General features: G+C 37.5%; 1 protein-coding gene across 3 annotated transcripts in view; it reads right to left on the reverse strand.

Annotated features, from left to right (window-relative positions):
• ASXL2 (ASXL transcriptional regulator 2) overlaps positions 1 to 27,407 on the reverse strand; it is a 122,108-nt gene that overhangs the window by 52,481 nt on the left and 42,220 nt on the right. For 2 of the 3 annotated variants that reach the window (XM_019712756.2, XM_074331791.1), the window contains one exon: positions 557 to 665. In XM_019712756.2, coding sequence (XP_019568315.2) covers positions 557 to 665 — 109 coding nt within the window. Of the gene's footprint in view, positions 1 to 556; positions 666 to 9,579; positions 9,737 to 27,407 lie in introns of those variants that run through there. The other variant, XM_019712757.2, reaches the window with a different exon arrangement.

Below are 27,407 nucleotides of genomic sequence, written 5' to 3' on the forward strand. Positions count from 1 at the left end.
AGGTCCCTTCTCAGTGCAGGAATTAGAAGTTAGCAAACTTGCTATGGTAGAAAGAACACAGGCTTGGGAATTCAGTCAGATCTAGGTTCAGATTCTGTTCTGATATTATTTGGCCAACACTGGATAAGAAAGCCAATCTTCTGAACTTGGGCTTTCTCATTTATAGCAAGGGAATAATAACCACAATTCTGAGTTGTAACAATTCTGAATTAAATGAAAAGGTAATATGAAGCATCAGGGCTGTATTGCTCCTCGGTAACTCTCAGTATTATTCAAATTTATGTGGCCCTTGAAAAAGTTACTGGAAGTCATTTTCATTTCATCCTTTCAAGATAATATTATCATAAAGAATAAAACATAAATTTACTTTTCTGATCTACCTACAGATGGTTACAGATTAGTTAAAAAATGCATTAAATACAGGTTTGAAAATATTCTCTCTTCCTGAAAATAAGCTCTTCAAGAACAGAATTTTGTCTTTATGACGCAAAATATTATTTATACGTGGTCACTTCATGTTTTACTTTTTCAATGAGTCCCTAACAAAAATATTTACCTTCAACGTATATACTCCCATCCTACCAGGAACCTTATAGAAGATGCCCTCTTCACCTCGCGAGTTGGTGTGCAGCATTGCATTCAGGCACGCAAGAGGGGAAGTCCCACTGCAAGGAAAGAACAGGAAGAACAACACAAGGATTAGCTTCCGTTTCTGAATATCCAATGTAACACTGACTTAAGATATAACTAGTCAACACCCATTTAATAAACTATAAGTCTATCAATCCATAGAGAGACTGCCATGGATGTAGAATTCATTTCCATATGTCTAAAGAAAAAATAGTTCTTTAATTTTCTTAATCCTCATCCAGTATCAAACAATTAAGCCAAGAAAAGCTTTTATCTCGCAGAAGTATCAAATATATGGTATAAAGATTCTATTTCACTTACAATTTTGTCAGTTATATCTCAATGAAGCCGAAATTTTTTTAAAAGACTATTTCATTTAGTACAAGCTTTAAATGTCCAGAAGTAAAACAGCTGGAAAGCACACAGATTCAAATAAAAACCATTAATAATCTCCTTGCCTATTGCTGCACCAGATTAAATCTGATTTGTGTAACAAATACATTTCCATGGTCTCTTGTTTTTGTTTTTTATTTTTATTTTTTTGCTGTGATATAATTGACATATAGTTTCAGGTGTGCAACATAATGATTCTATACAGAGGGTGCCAAAAAAAAGGTATACACATTTTAAGAAAGGAAAACTGTATTAAAATTGTAATACTCAATATATACCAATAACAAAAGATGAATACAAGTCACGTTTGACTTCTGCAATTACAAGAGGTGCTCAAAGTGGTTACCAGCAGCGTCCAGACACTTCTGATTACAGCAAACCACTGCTTGAGCAACGTTGACCAAAGTGTCCACTTGTGTATACATATAGTTTTTTGGCACCCCCAGTATTTGTATACACTGCAATGATCTCTTGTATTTAGACCTATCATGAGATCACTTAAAAGTAAGCTTTGGAATATTTATCTTCTATGTAACAACTTAGTTAAATGTTTACTAATTCTAACATGCATTTACCATATTTTTCAGAGCTTCAGGTACATAATAAATTTCCTGTAAAATATATTATTTCCCCTTCTAATTTTAATCAGATTTCATTTTCCTATCGTCTTGTACTTATCTAACAAAATAAACCGTAATGGAAACGGTGATGTGTGGCATCCTTAAGTTGTTTCTCAGAATATCTGAGGGACTAGGCAGTTATGTGTGCATTTCCAGCTCTTCTCCCCCTTGGTTCACTGCTGGTTATTAGGAACCCTAATACGCCTACAGAAGAGGCTACTAGGTTATCTAGGGTATTCCTAAAGATAAGAGTTCTCTGTGGGGAAAGCAGGGTCATGCGTCCACTGTCCTTTGGTACTGTGGAAATGTTGAGGGTCAAAAACTAGAAAGAAGACGGAGGACAACAAAGAAAATAAAGAAAAACCTTTTGCTGATGAAAGTTTTGAGTGTCTCCACGTTGATTTTCATAGTTATGTTTATCTAATTTGGTTATTTCCACGTTAAAAATACACATAATGCAATTCTAGTCAGAATCCCAAAGTTTTTATCAAGAAAATATATAAAAATTGCCAAGAAATTTGGACGGATAGGGATGATGGGAGAACTACTTAAGAAGGTATTAAAATGCACCCTACGCCACTATTAAAGCAGTATGTTTCTGGAACAGGATAAATAGACAAATGCAGAAATAGATCCTAATAAGGTACTATTTCTGTGTTGTAGGAAGAAGACAGCATCATGACAGTCACCTGTGGTTTGACTACCTGGCATCTGTTCCCTCTTCTTCTGGAAACACTACCTAAAATTTCCTGTGAAAGGTTATCCCTCTCCCACCCTCACTCATGTAGTTGACAGGGAACTGATCCCATGCTCATCACAGGTATAAATCCAAACTGTTAAAGCACCATTTTCTGGTTGCAAAAGCCCATCAGCATTTCTGTATGTACCCTACTCCCCATCTCCACAGATTCAGGAACATGACCTGATTAATCCAGGCCGACAAGCTAAGCTGCTATTTACTTGGGCATTTGGGAAAGGAAACTTGCTCTCCAGGGAAGCTTTAGAAAGAGACTCTTCCTCTGAGTGAGTATGAAGAAGTCATGCCTAAAACTTTCAGTCATCATGTGATCGTGGGGGAATTATCTGGAACTGGAGTGGAACAACACACAGGACAGACTGAGGAACACCTAGGCAAGGATTATAGTGAAAAATTCAACACCCAAAAAGGCAGAATTGAGAAAAGAGGAAAACAGAAATGTGTTTTTTCAGCAGTATTACTTTTGCCACTGTATCAAGCCTTGTCTTAAGCCAATCTTACCTTTGTAATTTTTTGGAGGTTTTAAGTCACAAGAACTGAAAGAGTCCTAAATAAAGTAATTTATTTAATAATTAGTGTTGACCTATCATGTTGTACATCTGGGGAAAATAATTCTCACAATATATACAAAAACATAGCCAAATGGATTAAAGCCAAAAATGTAAACAGTAAAAGGCATTAAAAGAAAATAGTACAACCTACAGAATACAGAAACCTGTATGTATCTCTGTTCTACACGAGAGAAAACCTAACAATCAAAAACAAAAGAAACTGAATAAAAATTTTTATACAGGAAAAAAATATGATCAACAAGATTATAAAAGTATATGAAGCTGGAATAGGCAACTGCAAGTCAAATGGCAGACAAAAAAATTAATAGTTCTAAGAGAGCTTCTTTTAGGAAAACACAAGGAACCAAGTAGAAAAAATGGATAAATATGAACAAATGATCATAAAACACGCAATGTAAATGGCCAATTGCACACACAAAAAAAGCCCAAACGTAATAATAGTCAAAGGAAAACAAATTACATCAAGATACCATTGGTTAGACTGGGAAAAATCAAATGGATTCAAGTCTTGCAGTATAGTACTACAGTTATGTAAGATGTTACCACCAGAGGAAACTAGGTGAGGTATATACATGGGATTATTTTTACAATTTCCTGTGAACCTATAATTACTTTTAAAAAAAAAAAAAGGAGCTGCTAAGATCTACTCTGATGGCAAGGTTCTAGGCAAATGGACACTCTTACAGACTGTTGGTGGGACTGAAAACTGCTACCATTCCCCACTCCATCCTGCTATTTCTCAGTTCTGCCTTAGGAAAGTAACATGGAAGTATCCATTAAAATAATATATATATATATATATATACGAGTATTAGGGGCCACTGGTATGACAATCCCACTTTAATCTATCCTACAAAAATAAGGCCACAGGACTTAAGGACATATATGCAAGGATTAACTACAGCATTGTTAAAAGTGTCAAAGCACTGAAAATGACCTCAAAATCCATTAATGAGGGAATGGTTGACTATATGTTAGTAAAGTAACCAACAGGATATGAATCAGTAACAGCTACAGTAATAGTAAAGGGAATGTTAAATTCCAGGAAACAACTTTGTTTAGCCCTCACAACAATCCTTTGAGACAAGCAAAATGATTACACAATTTTTACCCAAAAAAACAAAGTAATGTATAAAGGTGTTGGGTGAGCTGTTCAAGAGTGAATTAGTAAATGGTAGAGCCAAGATTCCAGTAAGAAAAAAAAAAAAAAAAAGAACAGGAAAGAGACTGCTTTTTAAAAGAACATATAACCAAGTGAAAAAATATGCTATAATCTTCAGTTCAATAACTTATCTGGGTAGAAGTCTGCCCCAATTAATGGTATTCAATTTCAACATTAAGTATCCACCCTGGTTATGCCAAAAACCTAGGTCTGTAGCTCAAAAGAGGAAAGCTTTCTTAGCTTGGACTCTAAAAGGGGAGAGAGAGAAGGGAACAAATAACCACAGAACACTGTAGTTCAATCAGTGCTATTAATATAGATATAGGTCAATAACCCCTGACCCAAAACACTGCAGGACAAATGCTTCAGACATAAAAATCTTTTGGGTTTTAAAAAGGTAACACAATACGCCATATATGATGTAATACCACCAGAAAAGTTAGAGGCAGCATCCCATAACCAAACACAATGAAACATGACTATTCACACAAAGTGAGATAAAGATTACATATGGTTTCATGTCAGTTCAAAAGAAGTGTTGTCACATTAGTTTTGGTAACAAATGCATGGAAAAAACTTTTTCACACATTTTTAATTTGGGAATTACGAAATCGAGACTGCAGACCTGTATATGTAATATGCTGTAAGTCAGAGAGAGAGAAACAATCTGGTCTAGGGTTTAGTACCTAGAATCAAAACAAAACAAATCAGAAAAACCCCAACCCAAACCAAACCAAACCAATAAAACCCTTAAAGTAAAACCCATAAAATGAAAGTAAATGGCACACACGTCTGGTGAAAAGATGTGGTAAAAGAGATACAGACACCATCATAGTATCTCCTTGTAAATCTGAGTATAATTTTCCTTTGAAGGTAGTAAGAAAGTTTTGAAAAACCCACAAGATATACAGAACATGGTACTGTTTAAAACAAAAACTTAGATTTTATTTCAGGAAAATATAAAAAATCAGAGAGTCCTGACAGTTTAATTTTGTAAATAATGAATCAATGGCAGAGAAGAAAAATAGGATACACTGCCCATAATGGAAGGAATACAGCTCAAGGGAAGTAACTCCAGAATTATACAAGTAAATAAATGAATAACTGGAAGGAATAGGCATCTTCTGCAGGAATTAAACAAACCCTGGTACTGAGGACATCAATACCAATGTAAAGTCAAGTACAGTTGACCCTTGAACGATGCAGGAGTTAGAGGTGCCAAACCCCCCACGCAGTCAAAAATCCACGTGTAACTTGACTCCCCAAAACTTAAGTTGTCCCTTGGTACATGTGGGGGATTGATTCCAGGGCCCCTGTGGGTACCAAAATCCCCTATATAAAATGGTGTAGATAAATGTATTCAGTTAGCCCTCCACATCCGCGGAATGCCATCCCAATCGTGGATGGAAAACAGTACAGATATTTATTGGAAAAAATCCACTTTTAAGTGGATTGTGCAGTTCAAACCCATGCTGTTCGAGGGTCAGTTATTGGAATACATCCTTAAATAACTGTGGTTATGTTATATCATTTTAATGTGCATTTATCACTTTATTTTTTTTGCCAATGACTTATTACTTGTTGTTTATTTTATATTTATTTTAGACTATGGACATTATGTTAGATAAAAATCAAATTCGAGCTATTTTCTTATTCGAGTTCAAAATGGGTCATAAAGCAGCAGAGGTAACTCGCAACATCAACAACGCATTTGGCCCAGGAACTACAAACGAACATACAGTACAGTGGTGGTTCAAGAAGTTTTGCAAAGGAGACGAGAGCCTTGAACATGAGAAGCGTAGTGGTCAGCCATCAGAAGGTGACAACGACCAATTAAGAGCAATCATCGAAGCTGATCCTCTTAGAAAAGTTGACGAAGTCAACATCGACCATTCCACGGTCGTTCGGCATTTGAAACAAACTGGAAGGGTAAAAACTCGGTAAGTGGGTGCCTCACGAGCTGACTGCAAACCAAAAAAAATCATCATTTTGAAGTGTCATCTTCTCTTATTCTACACAGCAACAACGAACTATTTCTCAATTGGATTGTGACGTGTGACGAAAAGTAGCTTTTATACAACCAGCGATGACCAGCTCAGTGGTTGGACCGAGAAGCTCCAAAGCACTTCCCAAGCCAAACTTGCACCAGAAAAGGTCATGATCACTGTTTGGTGGTCTGCTGCCGGTCTGATCCACCACAGCTTTCTGAATCCCGGCGAAACCATTACATCTGAGCAGGATGCTCAGCAAATCTATCAGCTGCATTGAAAACTGCAGCGCCTGCAGCCGGCACTGGTCAACAGAAAGGGCCCAGTTCTTCTCCACGACAACACCCGACCGCACGTCACACAACCAACGCTTCAAAAGATGAACGAATCGGGCTACGAAGTTTTGCCTCATCCGCCACATTCACCTGACTTCTCACCAACTGACTACCACTTCTTCAAGCATCTCGACAATTTTTGCAGGGAAAACGCGTCACAACCAGCAGGATGCGAAAATGCTTTCCAAGAGTTCATTGAATCCCGAGGCATGGATTTTTACGCTACAGGAATACACAAACTTATTTCTCGCTGGCAAAAATGTGTTGATTGTAATGGTTCCTATTTTGATTAATAAAGATGTGGGTGGAGCCTAGTTATAACGATTTAAAATTCAGTTCGAAACCACAATTACTTTTGCACCAACCTAATAATACGGAATAATTTCTGACACCCAAACCAGCTGAAAGAAGAACACCTCAAAAGATTACATAACTATCATGAGACAATGCAGCTTTTAATTTTTCTTGTCCATGCTCAAGAGACCCGAGATGAACAAGTGGCAAGGGTGGGGTGGGGGGGCGGTGCTCTTTTAAGGAAAGGAACAAGTGCAGCCTTCTAATTTTATGCTGAGTCTATCTCAGGGAAGGAAACATACTCCGATGTTTCATACACAAGGCCCAAGAAGAGAAGTAACTTCACTCATATTGCCAATAGGCTGATTTAGTTCCCTCTTTAGTAAAAATACGTAGTTCCTTAGCAGTAGCTAGTAGGGTAGGGCTAAAAGACCTGATGTCTATAATTACACACTGCACAGGTGAAGCAAATACAGTAACTCATGAAAGGAGACTTTCACTGTGTGGCCAAAAGAGCTAGGTTTATGTATTTATACCAATCTGAATTCAGATCTGATTATAGCCATGAGCAAGTCATTTTAAACACCCTTAACCTTAATTTTCTCATCTCCAAATGATTTTTTCCATCTCTATTTCAAAGTGGAGTGAATACCACCTACTTTGTAATTTGGGACAAAGTGTTTTGTCACAGAGAGTCAGTAACTGTGGTAGTGACCTTAACAACTTGCTCCCCTACTCTACTCTCGTGGTATTCCAACGTTCCCTACCTCAAGCAGTAGTAGAGAGTTCACCCTCAGCCCCATCAATGCCCCACTCTGAAGCCAGAGTGACAAAAAAAATCATGACACCTCTGCCCAGATTAAACTTCATCCATGACATCAGAATGTATCTTAGCATAAAGTCCAGAGTTATCAACGTGATCTCACCACGCCCATCCTCCCACACCCTCTCTGACCCAGCCTTCTTTCCATTGTGTAACTTACATTTCTTCTGACTTCTGGACCTTTGCACTAGCTACCCTGTTTCCCCAATAATAAGACCTAGCTGGACAATGAGCTCTAATGCATCTTTTGGAGCAAAAATCAACATAAGACCCAGTTTTATTTTACTATTTTACTCTTATTTTACTATAGTATATTTTACTCTTATTTTACTATAGTAAAATAAGACTGGGTATAATATAATATAATATAATATAATATAATATAATATAATATAATATAATAATGTAATACCAGGTTTTATATTAAGTTTTGCTCCAAAAAACGCATTAGAGCTCATTGTCCAGCTAGGTTTTATTTTGGGGGAAACAGTAATGATTCTCTTACAATGATAACCCTCACCTTTTCTCCTCACAAGCTCCAATTCACTCCTCAGATTTCAGCCTTAATGTCTCTTGTCAGAGGAAGTCACCCCAATGCTGTACAGAAACCAATACTTCTCCTAAATACATATAACTATGTATATTGTAATTTAAAAATTTTTAATTTAACATATGACTCCATTGTGGGCCAGCAGATTCAATGACATGCGATTTAATTTAACCTCTCTGGGAAGCAGATTCTCTCTTCTCTTCTATATTTGAACCCCAAAGCAGAAAGGTTCTAGGACCTACAAGCGTAATCCTGAAAATATAATGGGTGAGCCTGATGAAAATGGAATAAAAATGAAGGAAGTAGAGATGAGATACTTACTGATCAAACTGCTAGAATACCTGGATCAAGTTTTGCCTGTGTTTTTTTTTTTTCAACTTATATTACATGAATAATTTCCTTCAAGGTGTAAGCCAATTTATATTGCATTTCCTATTATTTATAACTAAAATATCTTAACTGACACAAAACACCTAGGTTAAAGCATTCAAAATGACAGATAGTGAAACAAAAGAAAGGTAGAGGAGAATATTCCAAGGTAACAACTCCCTTCTACCAATGAGAAAATATTACATTTATGAATAATAATGATAATGTAAAAGCCTTATTAACATAACCATCATTCAAGCCTATGCTCCAACTGCAGAGGCTGAAGATGAAATTGAAAGCTTTGATGCAAGTATACAAGAAACTGATCACACAGCAAAATAAGACATGTTGATAATTATAAGTGACTGGAACACAAAAGGAGGAAATAATGCAGAATCGAATGTTGGAAAGTTTAGACTACAGGTTAGAAATGAAGCAGGAGATTGGCTCGTAGATTTCTGCAAAGCCAACAACTTGTCCATTGTAAACACAAGCTTCAAACAACCGAACAGACAATTGTATACATGGCCATCACTAAACGGCCAATACAGAAATCAAATGGACAATGTAATTTGAGGCAGGAGATGTATTCTCGCTCCTAAAACAAGACCAGGAGCAGATTGTAGTACAGACTACAAACTATTAATATGGAACATTACAGTAAAGCTGAAGAAGAGCACCAAAAGAATCATAGTGCCAAAATATACAGTAAATAACATTCCCGATGGATTTAAAGTCTATATAAAAAACAGATTTGCACTGATAAACTTAATTGACCAAGAACCAGAAGAATTGTAGACTGAAACTAGAAATATTATTAGGGAAGAATGAGAAAACAATGCAGGAAGTAAAAAGGAAAGAAAAAGTCAAGGTGGATGATAGAAGAAACACTGAAAGTTGTTAGGCGACAGACAAAAGTAAAAAGTGACAAAAAAGCAGGGTTAGAATCCTGAACGCAGACTATCAAGTAGAGATAAAGAGAATTATCACAATAGTCAATGTAAACAAATAGAAAAGAACAAAAAAACCGAAAAACAAGAGATCTTCGCCAGACTATTCAAGAAATAAAAGGGAATTAATTTCTACCTTATATGGAGCAAGAAAAGCTGGATGTTCAAGCCGGATTCAGAAAAGGATGAGATCTAATTGTGAGCATTCCCTGGATATCGCAGTGCCCCCAAGAACTTCAGAAGACATTAGTCTGCTTTGAGACTACAGCAAAGCCTTTGACTGTGTAGATCATGAAAAGCTATGGGCAGCTCTGACAGAAATGGGTGTGGCCTCAGCACTCGATGGTCCTCATGCGTAACCTGTATTGTGGACAGGAAGCCACTGTCAGGACAGACTATATGAAGAGACAGCAGGATTTCCTGTAGCCAAAGGTTTTAGACAAGGGTGCATTTTATCTCCCTATTTGTTTAATAATGCGTACGCAGGACATATACGGGAAAACTGAGCTAGACTCAGAAAAGGGTGGAGAGAAAATTGGAAGAAATATCAATAACTTAAAATATGCAGATGACACCATCTTACCAGCAGAAAGTAACAATGATTTGAGACGAGATCAGGGTATGGCTGTAGACAGTGACAATGATTTGAAACAACTTCTGATGAGAGCGGAAGAAAATGCCAAAGCAGGACTGCATTTGAACATCAAGACAAGTCATGAGTACAGAGGAAATCCACAAGTTTCACACAGACACCGAGGACACTGAGAGTGTTAAAGCTATTGCTCACCATGGTTCAGTCATCAGGTCAAATGGAGACCACAGCCAAGAAACAAAGAGAAGGCTGAGACTCAGGCTGGTAGCAATGGAAGAAATAGGAAGAAAGATCACCCAGAACAAAGATACGTCATTACATATCAAGGCTAAGATTACCCACACCCTCATATTCCCAATTAGTATGCATGGATACAAAAGTAGGACAGTGAAGAAGACTGATAGGAAAAAAATGGATTCATTTAAACTATAATGTTGGAGGAGAGCTCTACGGATACACTGGACTTCCAGAAAGATGAACCAATTCCGCCTAAAATATCACCGGAGGCAAAAATGACAAACCTGAAACTGTCCTACTTGGTCATCACGAGAGGGCAGGGTTCTTCAGAAAAGACAACAATGCTGGGAAAATAGAAGGCAGCAGGAAGAGAGGAAGACCAAACATGAGATGGACTGACTCCATAAAAAAAGCTACAGGCATGAGTCTACAGGAGCTGAGCAGGGCTGTGAGGACAGGACACTATGGACATCCTTCAATGACAGGGTTACCAGAAGTCAAAGCCACCTCAACAGCACATAACAGGAAGAGGTAAGGTGCTATTCAAAACTGCACAGATTAACTTAAGCACTCAAATACTCAGAAATATGTATCTTAATTTTTTTCTAAATCTTGAACTTCCAAGGATTAAGAAACAATTAAGCCAAGATCTAGGCATGAAAAGCAAAAGTGGCAGATTAAATTACTGTTCATAATTCATCATTTACTCTCTCCATCATATTACCTTGCAGTACATAGAGTACGTGAAATACATTTTGTTGCCCAACACTGATGCTAAGCTTGGCCACAAGACCAGATTTGGTCAGTGAAATGAGAACAGACATGACAGAAAGAGGTTAAAGTGTGCTTGCATATTTAGCTTACACCTGAGACTGCCCACTAATTCCAGAACAGAGAACAACCCACAGCCTAGAATCAAGCCTAGGCAATAATAACTGAACCCCAGCGAATTTAAAGACACAAGGAAGAAAAGGAATTATGTGTTGTTGTAAGCCACTGAAATTTTGACATTGTTATGCAGCAAAACTGACCAATAAAAATAAGCCCTGTATAATGCAGGAACATCTGCTTTCTTAGCGATACTCAATACCAAAAGACAATAAACAAAGTTGTTAAGAAAAGTTAACAAAAGTATTTATATTCAGTCAAGATGTCATTCAAACAAAGAAGCAACAGAAGACATTATTAAGCCCATAAGAACTCAGGGAAAAGATCACCCATGGACTTAAATCCAGCCAACAAAGAAATGTACCAAAATAAACAATTCAGGAATGGAGAAAATGGTTTAAAGGGGGGAGAAAAGTAGACAGTTGCAATTATGGTAATATACATGTAAATGTTTTCTATTCTTTGCAACTTTCATTTTAAAAATGACAACACACCTTCAGAATTTTTCTATTTTCTTTTACTTCTACTTCAGAGATCATTTAGGAATATCCTAAATGAAGTATATTAATATACTTCAGTGAAAAAAACTGAAGCATATCAATTTTCTTAGTTTCTTCAATTAAATGCAATAAACAATGGTTATTCTTAGCTAGTGAATTTCAAAAAAACTTTTTCCCACTGTATATTTTTTCATTATTAACTTTTTTTGGGGGGGTATCAGGAATCACTTTTACAAAAATATTAAACAGGCCAAAAATATATGAATTATTAAAACAATGTAACTTCTGAAATAGAGTAAAGCTCTTTTTCAAAATCACTTTCTTTGTCACATCCCATGCTATGAAAAACAAAACAAAAACTAGAACAGCAGGTAAGAAACTCTATTCAGATTGAAGTGAACGACATCCACTCTAAGAGAAAAGACACAGTGAATAACAAGGTACAAGAAGGAAAAGAGAGTCCGTCACAGATGCCCACAAATACAAAGAAAAGGGACACCTACATGTGACATTCAAACATCAAGGGACAAGCGGAAGATGAAGGTGAGAGGATCTAGTGGTTTTAGAATTGAGTGTATTTAGATCATATCACCAAAATTTTTAATCATTTCAATTATACGGTAATGACTTCAGGAGAAAAAATTAGGTTTTCAGTTAAAGAGTATCAATATAAAAGCAATCATGACATTTTGATAACTTGAAACTCTGTTATATTGAAGTATGTTTTCAAATAGAAATACAAAGGCTTTTTTGCAAACCTGTAGTAGAATAATTTACGGGTTAAAATTTATCTTTAATCTAAAGTATATTTGACAAACAATTCATTATACCTCAAATGTGTTTACATACCCATACTAAAGATTTCTCTTAATGATGTTTGTACAGGGATTAAACTGATGTTTATTCTCGAACAATAAAAGATTATAGTAAAAAACAATAATCCATAGAATAAGAATCTATGAGTTATACTGATATAGATAAATGAACAAATCAATGAATGAAGGAGAATTCTTTGCAGTAGTATTCCAACTAAGAAATACAGATGAAATAATGGAATTAGAAAATCACCATTATGTGGCAACCACATTTCAAGCCAATATTACCAATGGATGCTGTGGCAGACATACTCTAAAATGACCCCCCGTTAGCCTCACTTCCTGGTACTCACACCCTGTGCAATCCCCTCCCCTTGAGTGTGGGTGGGACCTGTGACTTGCTTCTAACTAATAAAATACAACAAAGGTAGTAGGATGTCACTTCAGTGACTGTTACAAAAGATCTCAGTGTCTTTGAGAGGTGACTCTCCCTTGCTGGCTTTGAGGAAGCATGTAGGTCAGACAGACCCAGGGCAGCCTCTAGCCAACAGCCAGCTGGGAACTGAAGCCCTTCAGCCTGAGAAGCCCCCAGGATCTGAATCCTGCCACAACCACTTGGGCTTCAAAGTGGAGCCTTCTCCAATTAAGCCTTCAGATAAGAACCCAACCCTGGCCAACAACTTGACTGCAGCCTTGCAGAAGACCCAGTAAAGCCATGCCCAGATTCCTGACACACAGAAACTGAGATAAGAAAGGTGTGTTGTTTAAAGCTGCTAAGTTTGTGGTAACATTTTTAAGCAACTAATAATGACATGCTAAAACTAGTGGGCAAAGGCACAATGAGGTATCCGCCCTCCACAACTAGATTAAAAGACAACAACTTGGAGCTGATGGGCCCTGGAGAAGCACAATGTTCCCCAATATTCCCCAATAAAAATTTTAAAAAAAGAAATGAGGTATCTACATATTATCAAAATATCTACCCCCACAAGATACTTTTTCTTTTTTTTTTTTTTAAGATTTTATTGGGGAAGGGGAAAAGGACTTTACTGGGGAACAGTGTGTATTTCCAGGACTTTTCTTGGGGAACAGTGTTTTTTCCCAGGACCCATCAGCTCCAAGTCAAGTTGTTGTCCTTTCAATCTTAGTTGTGGAGGGCGCAGCTCAGCTCCAAGTCCAGTCGCCGTTGTTGCAGGGGGCGCAGCCCACCATCCCTTGTGGGAGTTGAACTGGCAACCTTGCAGCCGAGACCATGCACTCTAACCCACTGAGCCACCCGGCTACCTGGGAGCTCAGCAGTAGCTCAGTCTTCATTCTAGTTGCAGAGGTCGCAGCTCGCTGGCCCATGTGGGAATTGAACCAGCAGCCCTGTTGCCCAGAGCTCACGCTCTAACCAACTGAGCCACCCATCTGCCCCCACAAGATACTTATTAATTACAAAACAATTATACCTTTACAGTAGGGAAACTTGGCAGACATCACATAAACCAAGGAATAAAACTTACCTACACCAATAATGGGACAAATTGAAATCAGTGCCTCCTGATATGATGTAATGAAAATGACATATCACTTCCATGACATTCCCGCCAAAAATGCACAACCTGAATCTAATCAGGAGAAAACATCAGACGTATCCAAATTGAGGGACAGTCTACCAAAGAGCTGGCCTGCACACTTTAAAAATGTCAAGGTCATGAAAGACAAAGACTAAAGAATGCTTTCACATTAAAGATATAAAGACACATGAAAGCTGAATGCAAATCAATGTGTGAACCTGGATTAGGTCATTAGCAGAAGAATTACCAAATTTGAAAAAAGTCTGTTAATTAGGTAGTAATGTTATAACAACATTAATATTCTGATTTTGATAGTTACACTGTGGTTACATAAAAGAATGTAGTTGCCTTAAGAAAATACTCCAGCGTGTTTAAAGGTGACTAGGGCATCATGTCTACAATTTATTCTCAGACATTTCAGAAATATAAACTAGGTAGGTAGGGAGGGAGGTAGGAAGGTAGAATGATAAAGTGTATAAAATGTTGACATTTGGGGAATCTAGATAAAAGTTATAAAAATTCTTTATATTACTTTTGCAACTTTTCTTAAAGTCTGAAATTAATAAGTCAAATAAATGAATAAAATAAAAAACTAAAGACATGTGCTATATATGAGAAACGTCTATAAAAATATGGACCAATGAAAAAGGATGAAGTACTGATAAATGCAACAATGTAGATTAACCTCCAAAGACCACACATTATGTGACTCCATTTATATAAAATGTCCAGAAATGGCCAATCTACAGAGACAGAAAGTAGATTAGGGGCTGGCAGTACTGTGTTTCCTTGAAAATAAGACCTACCGGGTAGCCAGACCATCAGCTCTAATGCGTCTTTGGGAGCAAAAATTAATACAAGACCCGGTCTTACGGTCTTATATAAGACTGGGTCTTATATATGATACCATACGATATGATATGATGATATGATATGATACAGGGTCTTATATAATATATATTATTGATACAATATATATTAATTTTTGCTCCAAAAGATGCATTAGAGCTGACATAGTCCGGCTAGGTCTTATTTTCGGGGAAACAGGGTAGGAACAAATATTAACCGCGTACAGGTATGAGGCATCTTATTGGGGAGATAGAAAGAAATGTTCTAACACTGGATTATGGTAATGATTGCACAACTCAGTAAATTTACCAAAAATCATTGAATTGTAAATTTAAAATGGATGAAGTTTATGGTATATAAATTATACCTCAATAAAGTTGGATTTTAAAAATTATAATGTGAGAAAGAAGCTAACTTGGTTTATCATTCATTGAACATTTACAGTGGAGCTATCATGTAGCAGGAGAGTGGTAAGTGCTGGTGATAAGAAAAAACTAAGTGGAGGGCGGCTGGATGGCTCAGTTGGTTAGAGCGTGAGCTCTGAGCAACAGGATTGTCGGTTCGATTCCCACATGGGCCAGTGAGCTGTGCCCTCCACAACTAGACTGAAGACAACCAGATGCCGCTGAGCTCCCGCTGAGCTCCCAGGTAGCCGGATGGCTGAGTTAGTTAGAGTGTGAGCTCTCAACAACAAGATTGCCGGTTGGACTCCTACAGGGGATGGTGGGCTGCGCTCCCCGCAACTAGATTGAAAACAGCAATTGGACTTGGAGCTGAGCTGCACCCTGCACAACGAAGATTGAAAGGACAACAACTTGGGCCAGCCCGGTGGCTCAGGCGGTTAGAGCTCCGTGCTCCTAACTCCAAAGGCTGCCGGTTCGATTCCCACATAAGCCAGTGGGCTCTCAACCACAAGGTTGCCAGTTCAATTCCTCGAGTCCCTCAAGGGATGGTGGGCTCTGCCCCTGCAACTAAGATTGAACACGGCACCTTGAGCTGAGCTGCCTCCCGGATGGCTCAGTTGTTGGGTGGAACACAGGCTCTCAACCACAAGGTTGCCGGTTCAACTCCCGCAAGGGATGGTGGGCTGTGCCCCCTGCAACTAGCAACAGGCAACTGGACCTGGAGCTGAGCTGCACCCTCCACAACTAAGACTGAAAGGACAATAACTTGACTTGGAAAAAAAAAGTCCTGGAAATACACACTGTTCCCCAATAAAGTCCTGTTCCCCTTCCCCAATAAAATCTTTAAAAAAGAAAGAAAAAAATGAAAGGACAACAACTTGACTTGAAGGTAATGGGTCCTGGGGGGGAAAAAACACTGTTCCCCAATAAAGTCCTATTCTCCTTCCCCAGTAAAATTTTTTTAAAAGTGGAAGTTTCTTTCCATAAGCACACGTCCTTATATTTTAATGTAAAAATAACTGAACTGAGACTGAGCAAAGCCAAATGATATGGTCTCTTTATTTCCTAGTGCAACACACACACTGCAGTATCATTTAATTTATGATTTACATTTTCCACGAGAGAGGTAAAGCAAATTAGTACAAATTTTAAATGTGTAGTAATACAAAAGCTTTAGCCACATTTGAATTTTGCTATCAATCAAGAACTGAACAAAATCAGGAACTTAGATTTAGAACTCACTATGTTTTCTACTTTGTCAGTGATTAATCCCTATGTATTACATGGATATATTCAACTGTAAATACAGTAGCACTTGCAGCAAAATGTTAATTCTTAATGTTTTATAATTTTGTACTTTTCTTGAAAGAAGAGATCGCTTCCAAAAAATAACTGGTAAGTTTTCTCATGCCTATTTCTCCATTGAAAGTCTTGATATTTTCACTGTTGATTTACTTCATTTTTAGTTTCTGGAGCTTGAAGATACAAACTAAAAATGTAAGTAAAGACTGCAACAGTTTTCATAAATATACAAGACCCAGATACTCTCAGTAAAAATCTTTAGTTTGTTTTATCTTGTCTATAGCCCGCCTAATTCTAACGGTCCTTGCTGGTAGTCTTAAAGAATTTATTCACTTGTTATACCTATTCTGTATCATCACATTGTAGGCAAAAATTAATAAAAATTCATATTCTTATCTTTCACTTCTACAACCTTCTATCACTGCCTAGATTTTAAATTTAACAGGGCAAAATAAACATGTACTACCTTCTACAAAAATTTAATGCAGTACCTCTGCTCATCCCCCCGTCTTAGGTAAATGTTCAAATCATTTCCTACTAATAGAAACATGATGATTGTTCCTTCCCACAGTAGATTAAAAATGTGCCCTACTCAAATAAAAACAAAATCCTGTATTTTATTGTGGTATAGATAATATAAAATTTACCAACGTAACCATTTCAAAGTATACAGTTCACTTACACTTAAGTACATTCACATTGTTACACAACCAAGCTCCAGAACTCTTCTCGTCTTGAAAAACTGAAACTCTATATCCATTAAACAACTCCTCATTTCCCTCGCTACACTCAGCCCTGGCAACCACCTTTCTACTTTCTGACTCTATAAATATGACTACTTTAGGTCCCTGATATAATTGGAATCATACACTATTTGTCCTCTTGTGTCTGGTTTATTTCACTTAGTATAATATCTTCAAAGTTCATCCATGTTGTAGCATTTTTAGAATTACCTTCTTTTTAAAGACTGAATATTATTCCATTGAATGTGTATGCCACATTTTGTTTATTTATTCATCTATCAATGGATGGTTGGATTGTTTCCATCTTTTGCCTATTGTGAATAATGCTGCTATGAATGTTGGTGTAAAAATATCTATTCAAGTCCCTGCTTTCAATTCTTTTATGCATATATCCAAAAGTAGAACCGCTGAGTCAAATAAAATCCTATAACTTTTAAACATTTTTTTTTAAACTTTTATTTATTTTAATTGTGCTTTTCCAGGACCCATCAGCTCTAAGTCAAGTCATGGTTTCAATCTAGTTGTAGAGGGCACAGCTCACAGTGTCCCATGTGGGGATCGAACTGGCAACCTTGGTGTTAAGAGCACGGAGCTCTAACCAACTGAGCTAACCAGCTGCCCCTAAACATTCTTTATCTTACTCTCAGTTTACACAACCATCTTTCTGGTACCAACACCTACAGACAAGAATCACGTAAGTCCACAGGTTGCCAAGGAGCTTCATAGGTCATCTAGTCCATCATATTCCTTTCTGAAACATCATAAACCCATAATTATACAGTCTTTTGCAGAAGCATATAATGTGGTTGAGACTCACTATGTCCTCAAGCATTTCCAATTATTCATCAATTCTTCCTTAAGTTAAGCCAAGTATATCTTCCTGTAACTCCTATAACTCCTGATTCTATGCTAGAAATCAGAGGTTATCATGGTGGGAAAACCTGGGAGGATCTTTTCCTTCCTCTTTGTGATTTTTCTGTACTGTTTGAATTTTCCAAATGACCTTGCAATAAATTATCTTTGTAAATGGAAAAACAAAAAGTTGATTATTTCTTCATTATTCCGAATAATATGCCAGCCCTTCAACTATTTAAAGACTCTTCGTGAAACACTGAAGTCCACTACAGCTTTTCAGACTTTTGGTCTCTCCTCACTGGCATCCCCTCCTGCAACCAATCTAAAGAAGTTTAATATAATAAACTTTTACAGTCCATCCTCAAAATTCACCAGTATCCTCCAATATTTATTACCCCCATTTCAAGTCTTTGATAAAGAGCTCTACGGGACTTTACCAGTCTAATTTATTTAATCCTAGAGATATTCCCCTTTGCCATAGATTACGCTGCCTAGCTCTACTTTAATCCGAATCTCTTCTTCATTTTTCTGTACACCCTCCTACAGAATAGCCTTGTCAAAACTAGGCCTTAATCAGCTTGCCTATCCCTGACTGAACTATTAAAACTCTATGTTTATCCTTCAAAGCTCAATCCCTTGAATTTTAATAGAATTAAATAACAGACTCAGACTTTCAAGATTAAAAGAAATGTAGTCATCTAGTTCCCCAAACAGATGCTTGAATGCCCTATTTTCAGGTCAATTTAAATGTAAAAAGATAATAAACTTAGAAGAATCTTTCACATGATACACATATATATATACTACACAAACACACGTGCGCACACACCCACACACTGTAATCATTATCCACAAACTAAAAATTTGGCACTAAATAACTTGAAAATCAAGAACTGTATTTATAGCATGCTTACCTGAAGGCACACAGAACAAAACTGAACGCAACGGCACCCTTATGTTGGAAAATAGTGAGTTTATGAAGCACTAAATTAATAAATAGACTTGGTAGGCCTTAAATTCACTGAACATTTTTGTATTATTATAAAATTTTGAAAACCTTTTGCTTGCTGTCCCTTGGTCAGATTACCTGCAATTCTTCCAACAGTAAGTCCAGCAGGGTTAACAACTATGTACTTTTTTAAAAGAAGTAACATAAATGTGGATTTTAAATGCAAAAAGTAACAGCTGACTCATCAATACTTTAGGAAATAGTCTCTTCAAACTGTTTTCCTCCACAAGCATACCATGAAACAAATGGGAGTGAAACCACTGGAAAAGAGAAAAGAGGATATGAAGGGAAATTTTTAAACAAGCATTTTTGGAGAAACCCAGCTGGGACCCCAAAATGAGAGGTGTGGATTAAGAGACCAGCACAAGGGTACAAAACAAATAAGAGATTAATCTGGGAATAGCCTGGAGAGGGAGGTCATAGCAACAAAAAAAGATTCTTTGGAAGACCTGCTTGTATACTCTTTCTGTCCTCTTAACACTTCACCATAAATCTTCACTCTATCTTCCCATTATTGTCTTTTCTCCCCACTATTGTATTTTTAAAAGCATAGTGTGCCCACTACCAATAAGATATGAGCAAAACCTCTGAAAGGGGGATAAAAACCCAGTCCAGTGATTCTGTTTTATTTTAAAGTAAACATATGGATCAACAAAGTTTAGTTTTATTTAGATTAGATAATGACAAACTCTTGGTATATACTAGAAGGATCTTGGAGAACACTGTTAACTTCTCACCTAAAGAAAAACACAAAATAGTTCATTAACAGCCTTACCCAATTTCCTGATCCTACTCAAAAGTGAGGCAACAGAGCAGCACTTATGTTTCGGAGTCAGACAGATCTGGGTTAAAAAGTTTTATCTCTAGAGGTGGCCAGCTGGCTCAGTTGGTTAGTGTGCAGTGCTCATGACACCGGGGTTGCTGGTTCGATTCCCACATGGGCCAGTGAGCTGCGCCCTCCACAACTAGATTGAAAACAACAACGTGACTTGGAGCTGGTGGGTCCTGGAAATACACACTGTTCCCCAATATTCCTCAAAAAAAAATTTTTTTAAATATAGTTTTATCTCTAACTAGCTATACAACTTCTCACTGCTTCAATGTCTTTATGAAATAAAGATTTCAGAGGGTTTATTTAAGATGAAATAGATCATATGCATAAAGTACCTGAATCCTACCTTAGTCCATGGCCATTTCCACTGTTTGTTTACTAACAGCATCTAGCTTTTCAATCTTATGAGAAACAAGTAATAAAAAGAAAAAGTAGGGCCGGACTGGTGGCTCAGGCAGTTGGAGCTCCGTGCTCCTAACGCCGAAGGCTTCCAGTTTGATTCCCACATGGGCCAGTGCCAGATGGCTCAGTTGGCTGGAGAACGGGCTCTCAACCACAAGGTTGTCGGTTCGATTCCTTGACTCCTGCAAGGGATAGTGGGCTGCGCCCCTTGCAACTAACAAGGGCAACTGGACCTGGAGCTGAGCTGTGCCCTCCACATAGCTCAGGAAAACAGCTTGACTTGGAAAAAGTACTGGAAGTACACACTGTTCCCCAATCAAGTCCTGTTCCCCTTCCCGCCCAAGAAAAAAAATGGACCCATACCTCCACCCAAACTTAAAAAAAGAAAAAGTAGACTTTAAGAAACATGATGCTTCTAAGAAAGGTCAATCTGTAACTACTGCATATAAATAAATATCAACTGCCTTTATTTGAGCTGATGAAGATAAGATGCTAACACTTCTTCACTGACTGGGCCAAGTGTCTATACTGCACGCACCTCTGAACTAAAGAGGTGACCATGGCTGCATATGAGGACATAGTATTCGAGGGTAAAAGAAGTATTAGTGTGTGAAAGAGAAAGGAAAAACAGAAAACTTGTCAATATAAGCTATGGACATAGTTCTGAAAGAGCTGGAGAGGGAATAAAATGCAATAGATTTAAGTACGTCAAAAAATTAGACTTTGTTGTAATTTTATATCTTTGTCCTACTTGGTATTTCTTGTTCATTTAGCAATATAGTTTATACATCTAAACAGCAAAGCTGTTTATTACAATTATTTTCTGCTTTTGAACAAGAGCTCAGTCTTGACATAGACACTTAAGTCGAGATTCAGAGTTTTGAAGGAGTCAACTGATTCTTTCATTTGAACAATTCCTGGCATTTTCCAACTCACAGAAGTAACTTAGAGTTATGGTAAAGCTTATATAATTAAATGGCTTTGACTGTGAGTTATCTTACCTCAAGCAGCAAAAGTAAAGACTAAAATAGTCAAGGCAAGGCGGCGCCAGCAAGTGGGATCAGACCACAGGAGCAGCGCAACTCAGGAAGCCTCTTTGTCTTGTGGGTCTGAGCCAACCAGTCCCCTCCCAGAGACGCTGAGCAGCCCAGTGGCATAAGCAAGGAGGGGTCCCATCACAAGCACTGGTCCCAGGAAGCCTCTCTGGTCCCATAGGCTGGAGACTCCCTTTTCTCCACACCTAGAGGCCAAAGGCAGCTTGGGCTCTGGAAACTCCTTCCACCCCCTCAGAAAGCAGCAGCAGAGATCATTGGGAGCCTCTGTGTCACTAGACAAAACAAGAAGACCAAAACAGCACAGCAAAGGCTCTGAAAATTAAACTGGTATTTAACCACGGTCCACCAAAGGAGTCCAAGACTCACATGTTAAACCTGAGTAGTGTGAATGCCGGCTTAAATAAAAGATTTAAACTTAACAGAACTCACCATTTCCTAACATGATAGCTAAAACATCCAGGATTCAACAGAAAAACCACCCATCATACCAAGAACCAGGAAAATCACAAACTAAATGAGAAAAGACAATCAACTGACACCAACACTGAGAAAGATGTTGAAATTGTAAGACAAGAATTTTAACACAGCTGTCATAAAAATGCTTCAGTGAGCACTGATAAATTCTCTTGAAACAAATGAAAATACAGCAAGTATCAGCCAAGAAACAGAAGTTACCAAAAACGAACAGAAATTATAGAACTGAAAAATACATTAAGAAATGTAAAAACCTGCTAGATGGACTCAATAACAGAATGGAGATGACAGAATCAATGACCTTAAAGGCAGATCAATACAATTTACCCAGTGTGAACAACAGAAAGAAAATAACACTGAAAAAAGTTAACAGAACCTCAGGAAGGTGGGAGATAATAACAAAAGATTCAAAGTGCAAGAAGGAAAGGCAAAAGAAAGAGTATTCAAAGAATTAAAGGCTGAAAGTTTCTCTTACTTGGTGAAAAATAAATATACATATGCTAGAAACTCAGTGAATCTAAATGGATAAACTCCAAGAAGTCCACACACCAAGACACATAATTAAATTTCTGAAAACAAACTACAAAAAACAGTCCTGAAAGGAGTCAGAAAGAAACAACACATTACCTATAGGGAAACACTAATTCAAAAAACAGCGTATTTCTCATCTGAAACCATGGCAACCAGCAGGAAATGGCACATTTTACAAGTGCTGAACGACAGCAAATGTCAGCTCACACATTTCCAACCCCTTAAATGTTTTCATTATTAATCTGCAGTGTACTAGGTATCCGAATTGTAATAAGTCAAATGATGACTTAATGAAACTAAATGTAGACTGCGTATCTATAATTATGACCAAATGATTACAAACTGCAAGAACAAAAAAAGTACATACAATAAACATTTACATCGTAATGTCACTCTTACTTAGTTTCTAGGCTAATTATTTAGTTTTATAAAGTAAAACTAAGGTAAGTTCAATTAAGCTTGTAAAAGAGTACTTTATAATTGTATAATATTTCTTTAGAATAAAATAATACTTCTTACCTTCTGGAGTTGGAATGCACCCCAAGAAAATGAAAGGAGGGAAAAAAAAAGAGCTTTTAATTTTTCTTTACAAAGCACCCGTAAAGCCACAAAACAAACTCTCCCTCTCCCTTCCCCTCCCAGTAATAGCCATAATTCTTCAAATTAGAACCCTCCCCACTTTGCTACACAAAACATTAATTTCTTTGGAATTTACAAGTTAGTCTAAAATATTACTGTCTAATAATACACAATTAAATTCAGCTAAGTAATCTAAACTATTTCAGATAACAGTTGTAGTGCCCTAAATATGTGACAGAGTAAAACTATTCTATCACTTTAGAGTTAAATGTGGATACAATGAGTATTCCCCATTCTTTAATATTCTTCCCATGCATTTCAATTTCAAGGAGCCATCATAAAGCCATCAGCTATGGACACTAAGGTTTAGTAGCCGCCCTTTGATCCATAATGGAACTCACTGTGAAGCTGAATAACAATGGATAGGAATATTCTTTTCTGTCAATACCTAAGCATTTTGATTTTTCATTAGTCCTTTTTGACATCCCTACAAGGTTTGCGGGCTTGAAAGCAGACTGCAACTAGCAGTAAAGAAAACACAGGCCAAACTTAAAGGTATCAGTCAACCTTCGATAAATGTGGTATCAATTTAATAATGTTCTTCATTCTTAAAGTGAGTTCTTGTTAATGAAATCACCTCAAAGAGATTCAGCTTGGCAAACAGTCAAACGATCTACTCTGCAGGAGATAATGATTTCTGCTGAAAAACAGTAGAGAGTGTTGAGTTTATTTCCATTGCTATATATCTTTACGTAAGAAGTGGGGGGGAAATGAGGTAATGGGATTTGTTTGGGACATGAGGTGAGCTAAAATAAACTTAAGTAAATATATTAACTAGTCAGGTGCAATGGAGACTCCTCCAAAGAAGTAAAATTTCAATCTGGCAAATGTTTATTAAGCATGATTTTTGCTAGATGGTTCCCAGAATTCTTTACAATTCCAACTCTAAAGGAGCTTGCTTGGGATACAAGACTGAAACGTAAGAAAAACTCCTTGCTAGGTAACAATTTAGAGCTCTGCAGAATAACAATACAAAGATCTATTTAAAAGGTCTGTTAGGATAAGTGCTTTAAAAATGTACTGGCCCTTTCAGAAGCTAAGGTATTATAAGGGCTGTGGTTTTCATTTCAAATTCTTCCAGAAAGCAATGTACAATTAGAAAGCAACTAACCTAATATTGTCATATGTCAGTGCATGATATAGTTTGACTTGAAGAATGATAGAGCATATACACAATCAGAGGGTAGGGAGAACTATGGATGTACAGGTGGTATAATATATTGAAAAGAGCAAAACCGGAAGTAGTGAGCCTCTGTTTCTAGTTTCCCTGAGCGAGCTGTATGACACTGGCCTCTCTATGGGCCTTAATTCTCTGACAATAAAAAGAGATGTGAGTATAATATCCCAATTATCTTTTGCAGCTATAACATTCTATGAATGAAATAATGTGACTGGCTTGGAAAAGGGGTTGGGGAGGGAGGACAGGATAAGGAATGCAGAAGAGACCACCCCCGTGGGGGCCCTGTGCATCAGGGGCATCGGGTTGTACCAGAACTAAACTTCAATTGCAAAGAATGCGTCTCTAAGTCATCTGCTTGTCCCCACATCTGCTAGTACTACTATATAACTAGCACTTAAAGCTTCCTTTCCAGGTCTTTCTCCATAAAGAACCAATGCTTTTAAATACTTCTTGACTTCTTTCACAAGTAACAAATAACTAATGATCAACCTAATTTAAAAGCTAAGCAATTGGCTATACTCACTTATTAACTATATAATTTAATGACCCACATCAATCTAATGGTGTAAAAGATTCAAATTCATGACTCACCAAAATTACTAATTATTATATATCATGGACCCTTGGGACCACTCATGAATGGACTAATTCAGAAAATACTCAATCTATGGATGATACATTCATGAACACGAAGAATCTTCCTGATTCCTCTTCCCTCCTCTACTCATGAGTGGAAAGACAAGAAAAACCAGTAAGAGGATAGGCTGTCGGGAAAGTAATACTTTGCTATTTTCTCTAATTTTCTAAAAACTCTCTTTCCCTATTAGCTTTTCTAAGAAAAGTCAAGCCAATACAGCTAATAGGATGAGCAAAGCAGGTTAAGAAAAATTCTACAGCCAGGGAGAAGGAAACACTTAAACGCAATGGCTACTTAGAAGAAAGGCTTGGAGTCCTACACTTAATTCTGGGAAAGCACATTTGTAAACATTAATAGCAGACACAGCTGATGAAGAGAAAAAGTCTGCTGTACAACAGATGAAGGATAGAAGTAGCGATGAGTTGCTGGTAATAGTAAAGGATTAGCAGGAAACGGTCTCAGAGTATACATACAGTAAGTACTTGATTTATGTACTATTCTATGTCTGTGTTTTTATCAGTAACGTGTATGCTTAATGTCTATGCTTAGTTGCTTTATTTTTTATAACAAGCCACAATATCCAAATTGCACACAAATAATCTCTTGAGTTCTTATCTGTTAGATACACACTAGAATGTTGGAAGTAAAATGCCTGAAGTTTACTTCTGGGGTAGGAGGACTATTTATAATTTATGCGGGAGGATACATACTTTTGTTTTAATTTAGAATTTTCCAAAAGTAAAAATTTATATTTAAAAAACTGTCTTTAGCACCTAATTCATAAACCTAGACTTGTAACGTATGTGAAAGTATATTATCACAGGGGGGGAAAAAGGATTTTTCCGTTCTATTACACACCAGGAACTAGGCACTCATTGATGTCCAAAACGGGTATTAGATAATAATCTCTGAAAATAGATGCCTATTGTGGGGACAGAGCCCCAGAAAGTAGTTTACAGGCTCTCGGCCTCACGTGCAGGAGTGCTGGCTCGGGTAGTAGATGGCCGCCAGCTGTGGCTGATTGGCCGTCAGCTGTAGCCAGTTAGCCAATTAGCCGATAATATAACTGCTGCGGCTACAGAGGAGAGAGAAAAAGAGAGAGAAGAGAGGAGAATGTGGGCTAGCAAGAAGATGGCGGCTGGGCTGGCAAGTGTGGATGGCGGTTTGCGGACAGTGTGGATCCAGCCTCCAGTGAGAGTATAGTGCCGCCAGAGAGAATATAGTGGTATGACTCCCCTACCTATGGCTCCGTGGGTGTTCCTTTTTGGCCTCACCATATCCTGCGTTCTTGTATGGGGAGCGGGACCAGAGACCCCGCCGGCCTCCCTGCAGGACAAATGGCGCAGCGAGCAGGGTCCCCCGCATGACACCTATTCTACAGCTCCAGATCACTGTTACCTTTTAATTGCTGTCTTGACATTTATAACAAAACCACTCCCCACAACTGACACCTCCTCACCCCTCATGAGGATTCAATTTTTGAATCCACAATATATGCTCGATGAATCCTTTATTAATCAACCCCTTCACTTTACCAGTTTCATTCCTCAGTTCTTCCTCTCTATGATGTACGGCAGCTATTCAATGAGGAAGCCTAGAATTCATTATTTCCTCCTTCCTGTCGCCTCCCACATCTAATCCATCAGCGAGTCCTGAAACATGTATCTCAACTCTGTCTGTCCTCTCCAGCTCTACTTACTTTCACCCTAATCCAAACCACCACATTTTGCCTAATCTACTAAAATAGCCTCTTTATTAGTCTCTTAAGCCCTTCCACTCCTGGCTGCTGTAGTCCATTCTTCATGTATTACATTTACCTAAATATATATATTTACCTCAAACATAAATCAGACTATATATCATCTTGTAATTATCAGAAGGAAATGTTGGAGGTATGTGCATTATTTCCCTTTGAGGACTGACTACACATTTGGCAGAGCAATGCTTAACCATTTAATCATGCCAATGGATTTACACTGGTTTGCTGTATTCTATTTGCATTCACTTACTCATTTGGTAGAAAAACCAGGCTCTAATTATGGAACTAGTCAACAGTGAGGTTCTAAACACCTAGTAATAAAACACCTGTGTTAGATGGCCTACATCAGATCATTTGTGATACCATCTCCCCTACTGGAACTTAAAATTGACTGGAAAACAAAGGTTACACCAAAATCTAGAATTCTATTCTAAGCCAAAGAAAAACACAAATGGTTCTGACTTGAAATCTGTGGATTAATCATGGAAAGTTCCATGAATTTAAAGCACAATCCAATTTCATGATTTAAAACTGACTGGGACTTCCATGCTGGCGAAGGCAGAAGAGGCCCACAACGGCCTCTCTCTGGCTAGTTACAACAAAACGCTGTGGGCGAAAATACAAAAAGCCACTTACCATGCAGAAATCTGTACATAAATGTTCATACTACTATTATTCATAATAGCCAAGAAGTGGAAACAA

This window comes from Rhinolophus sinicus, linkage group LG05, assembly GCF_036562045.2.
Source record: "Rhinolophus sinicus isolate RSC01 linkage group LG05, ASM3656204v1, whole genome shotgun sequence".
Taxonomy (NCBI): Eukaryota; Metazoa; Chordata; class Mammalia; order Chiroptera; family Rhinolophidae; genus Rhinolophus; species Rhinolophus sinicus.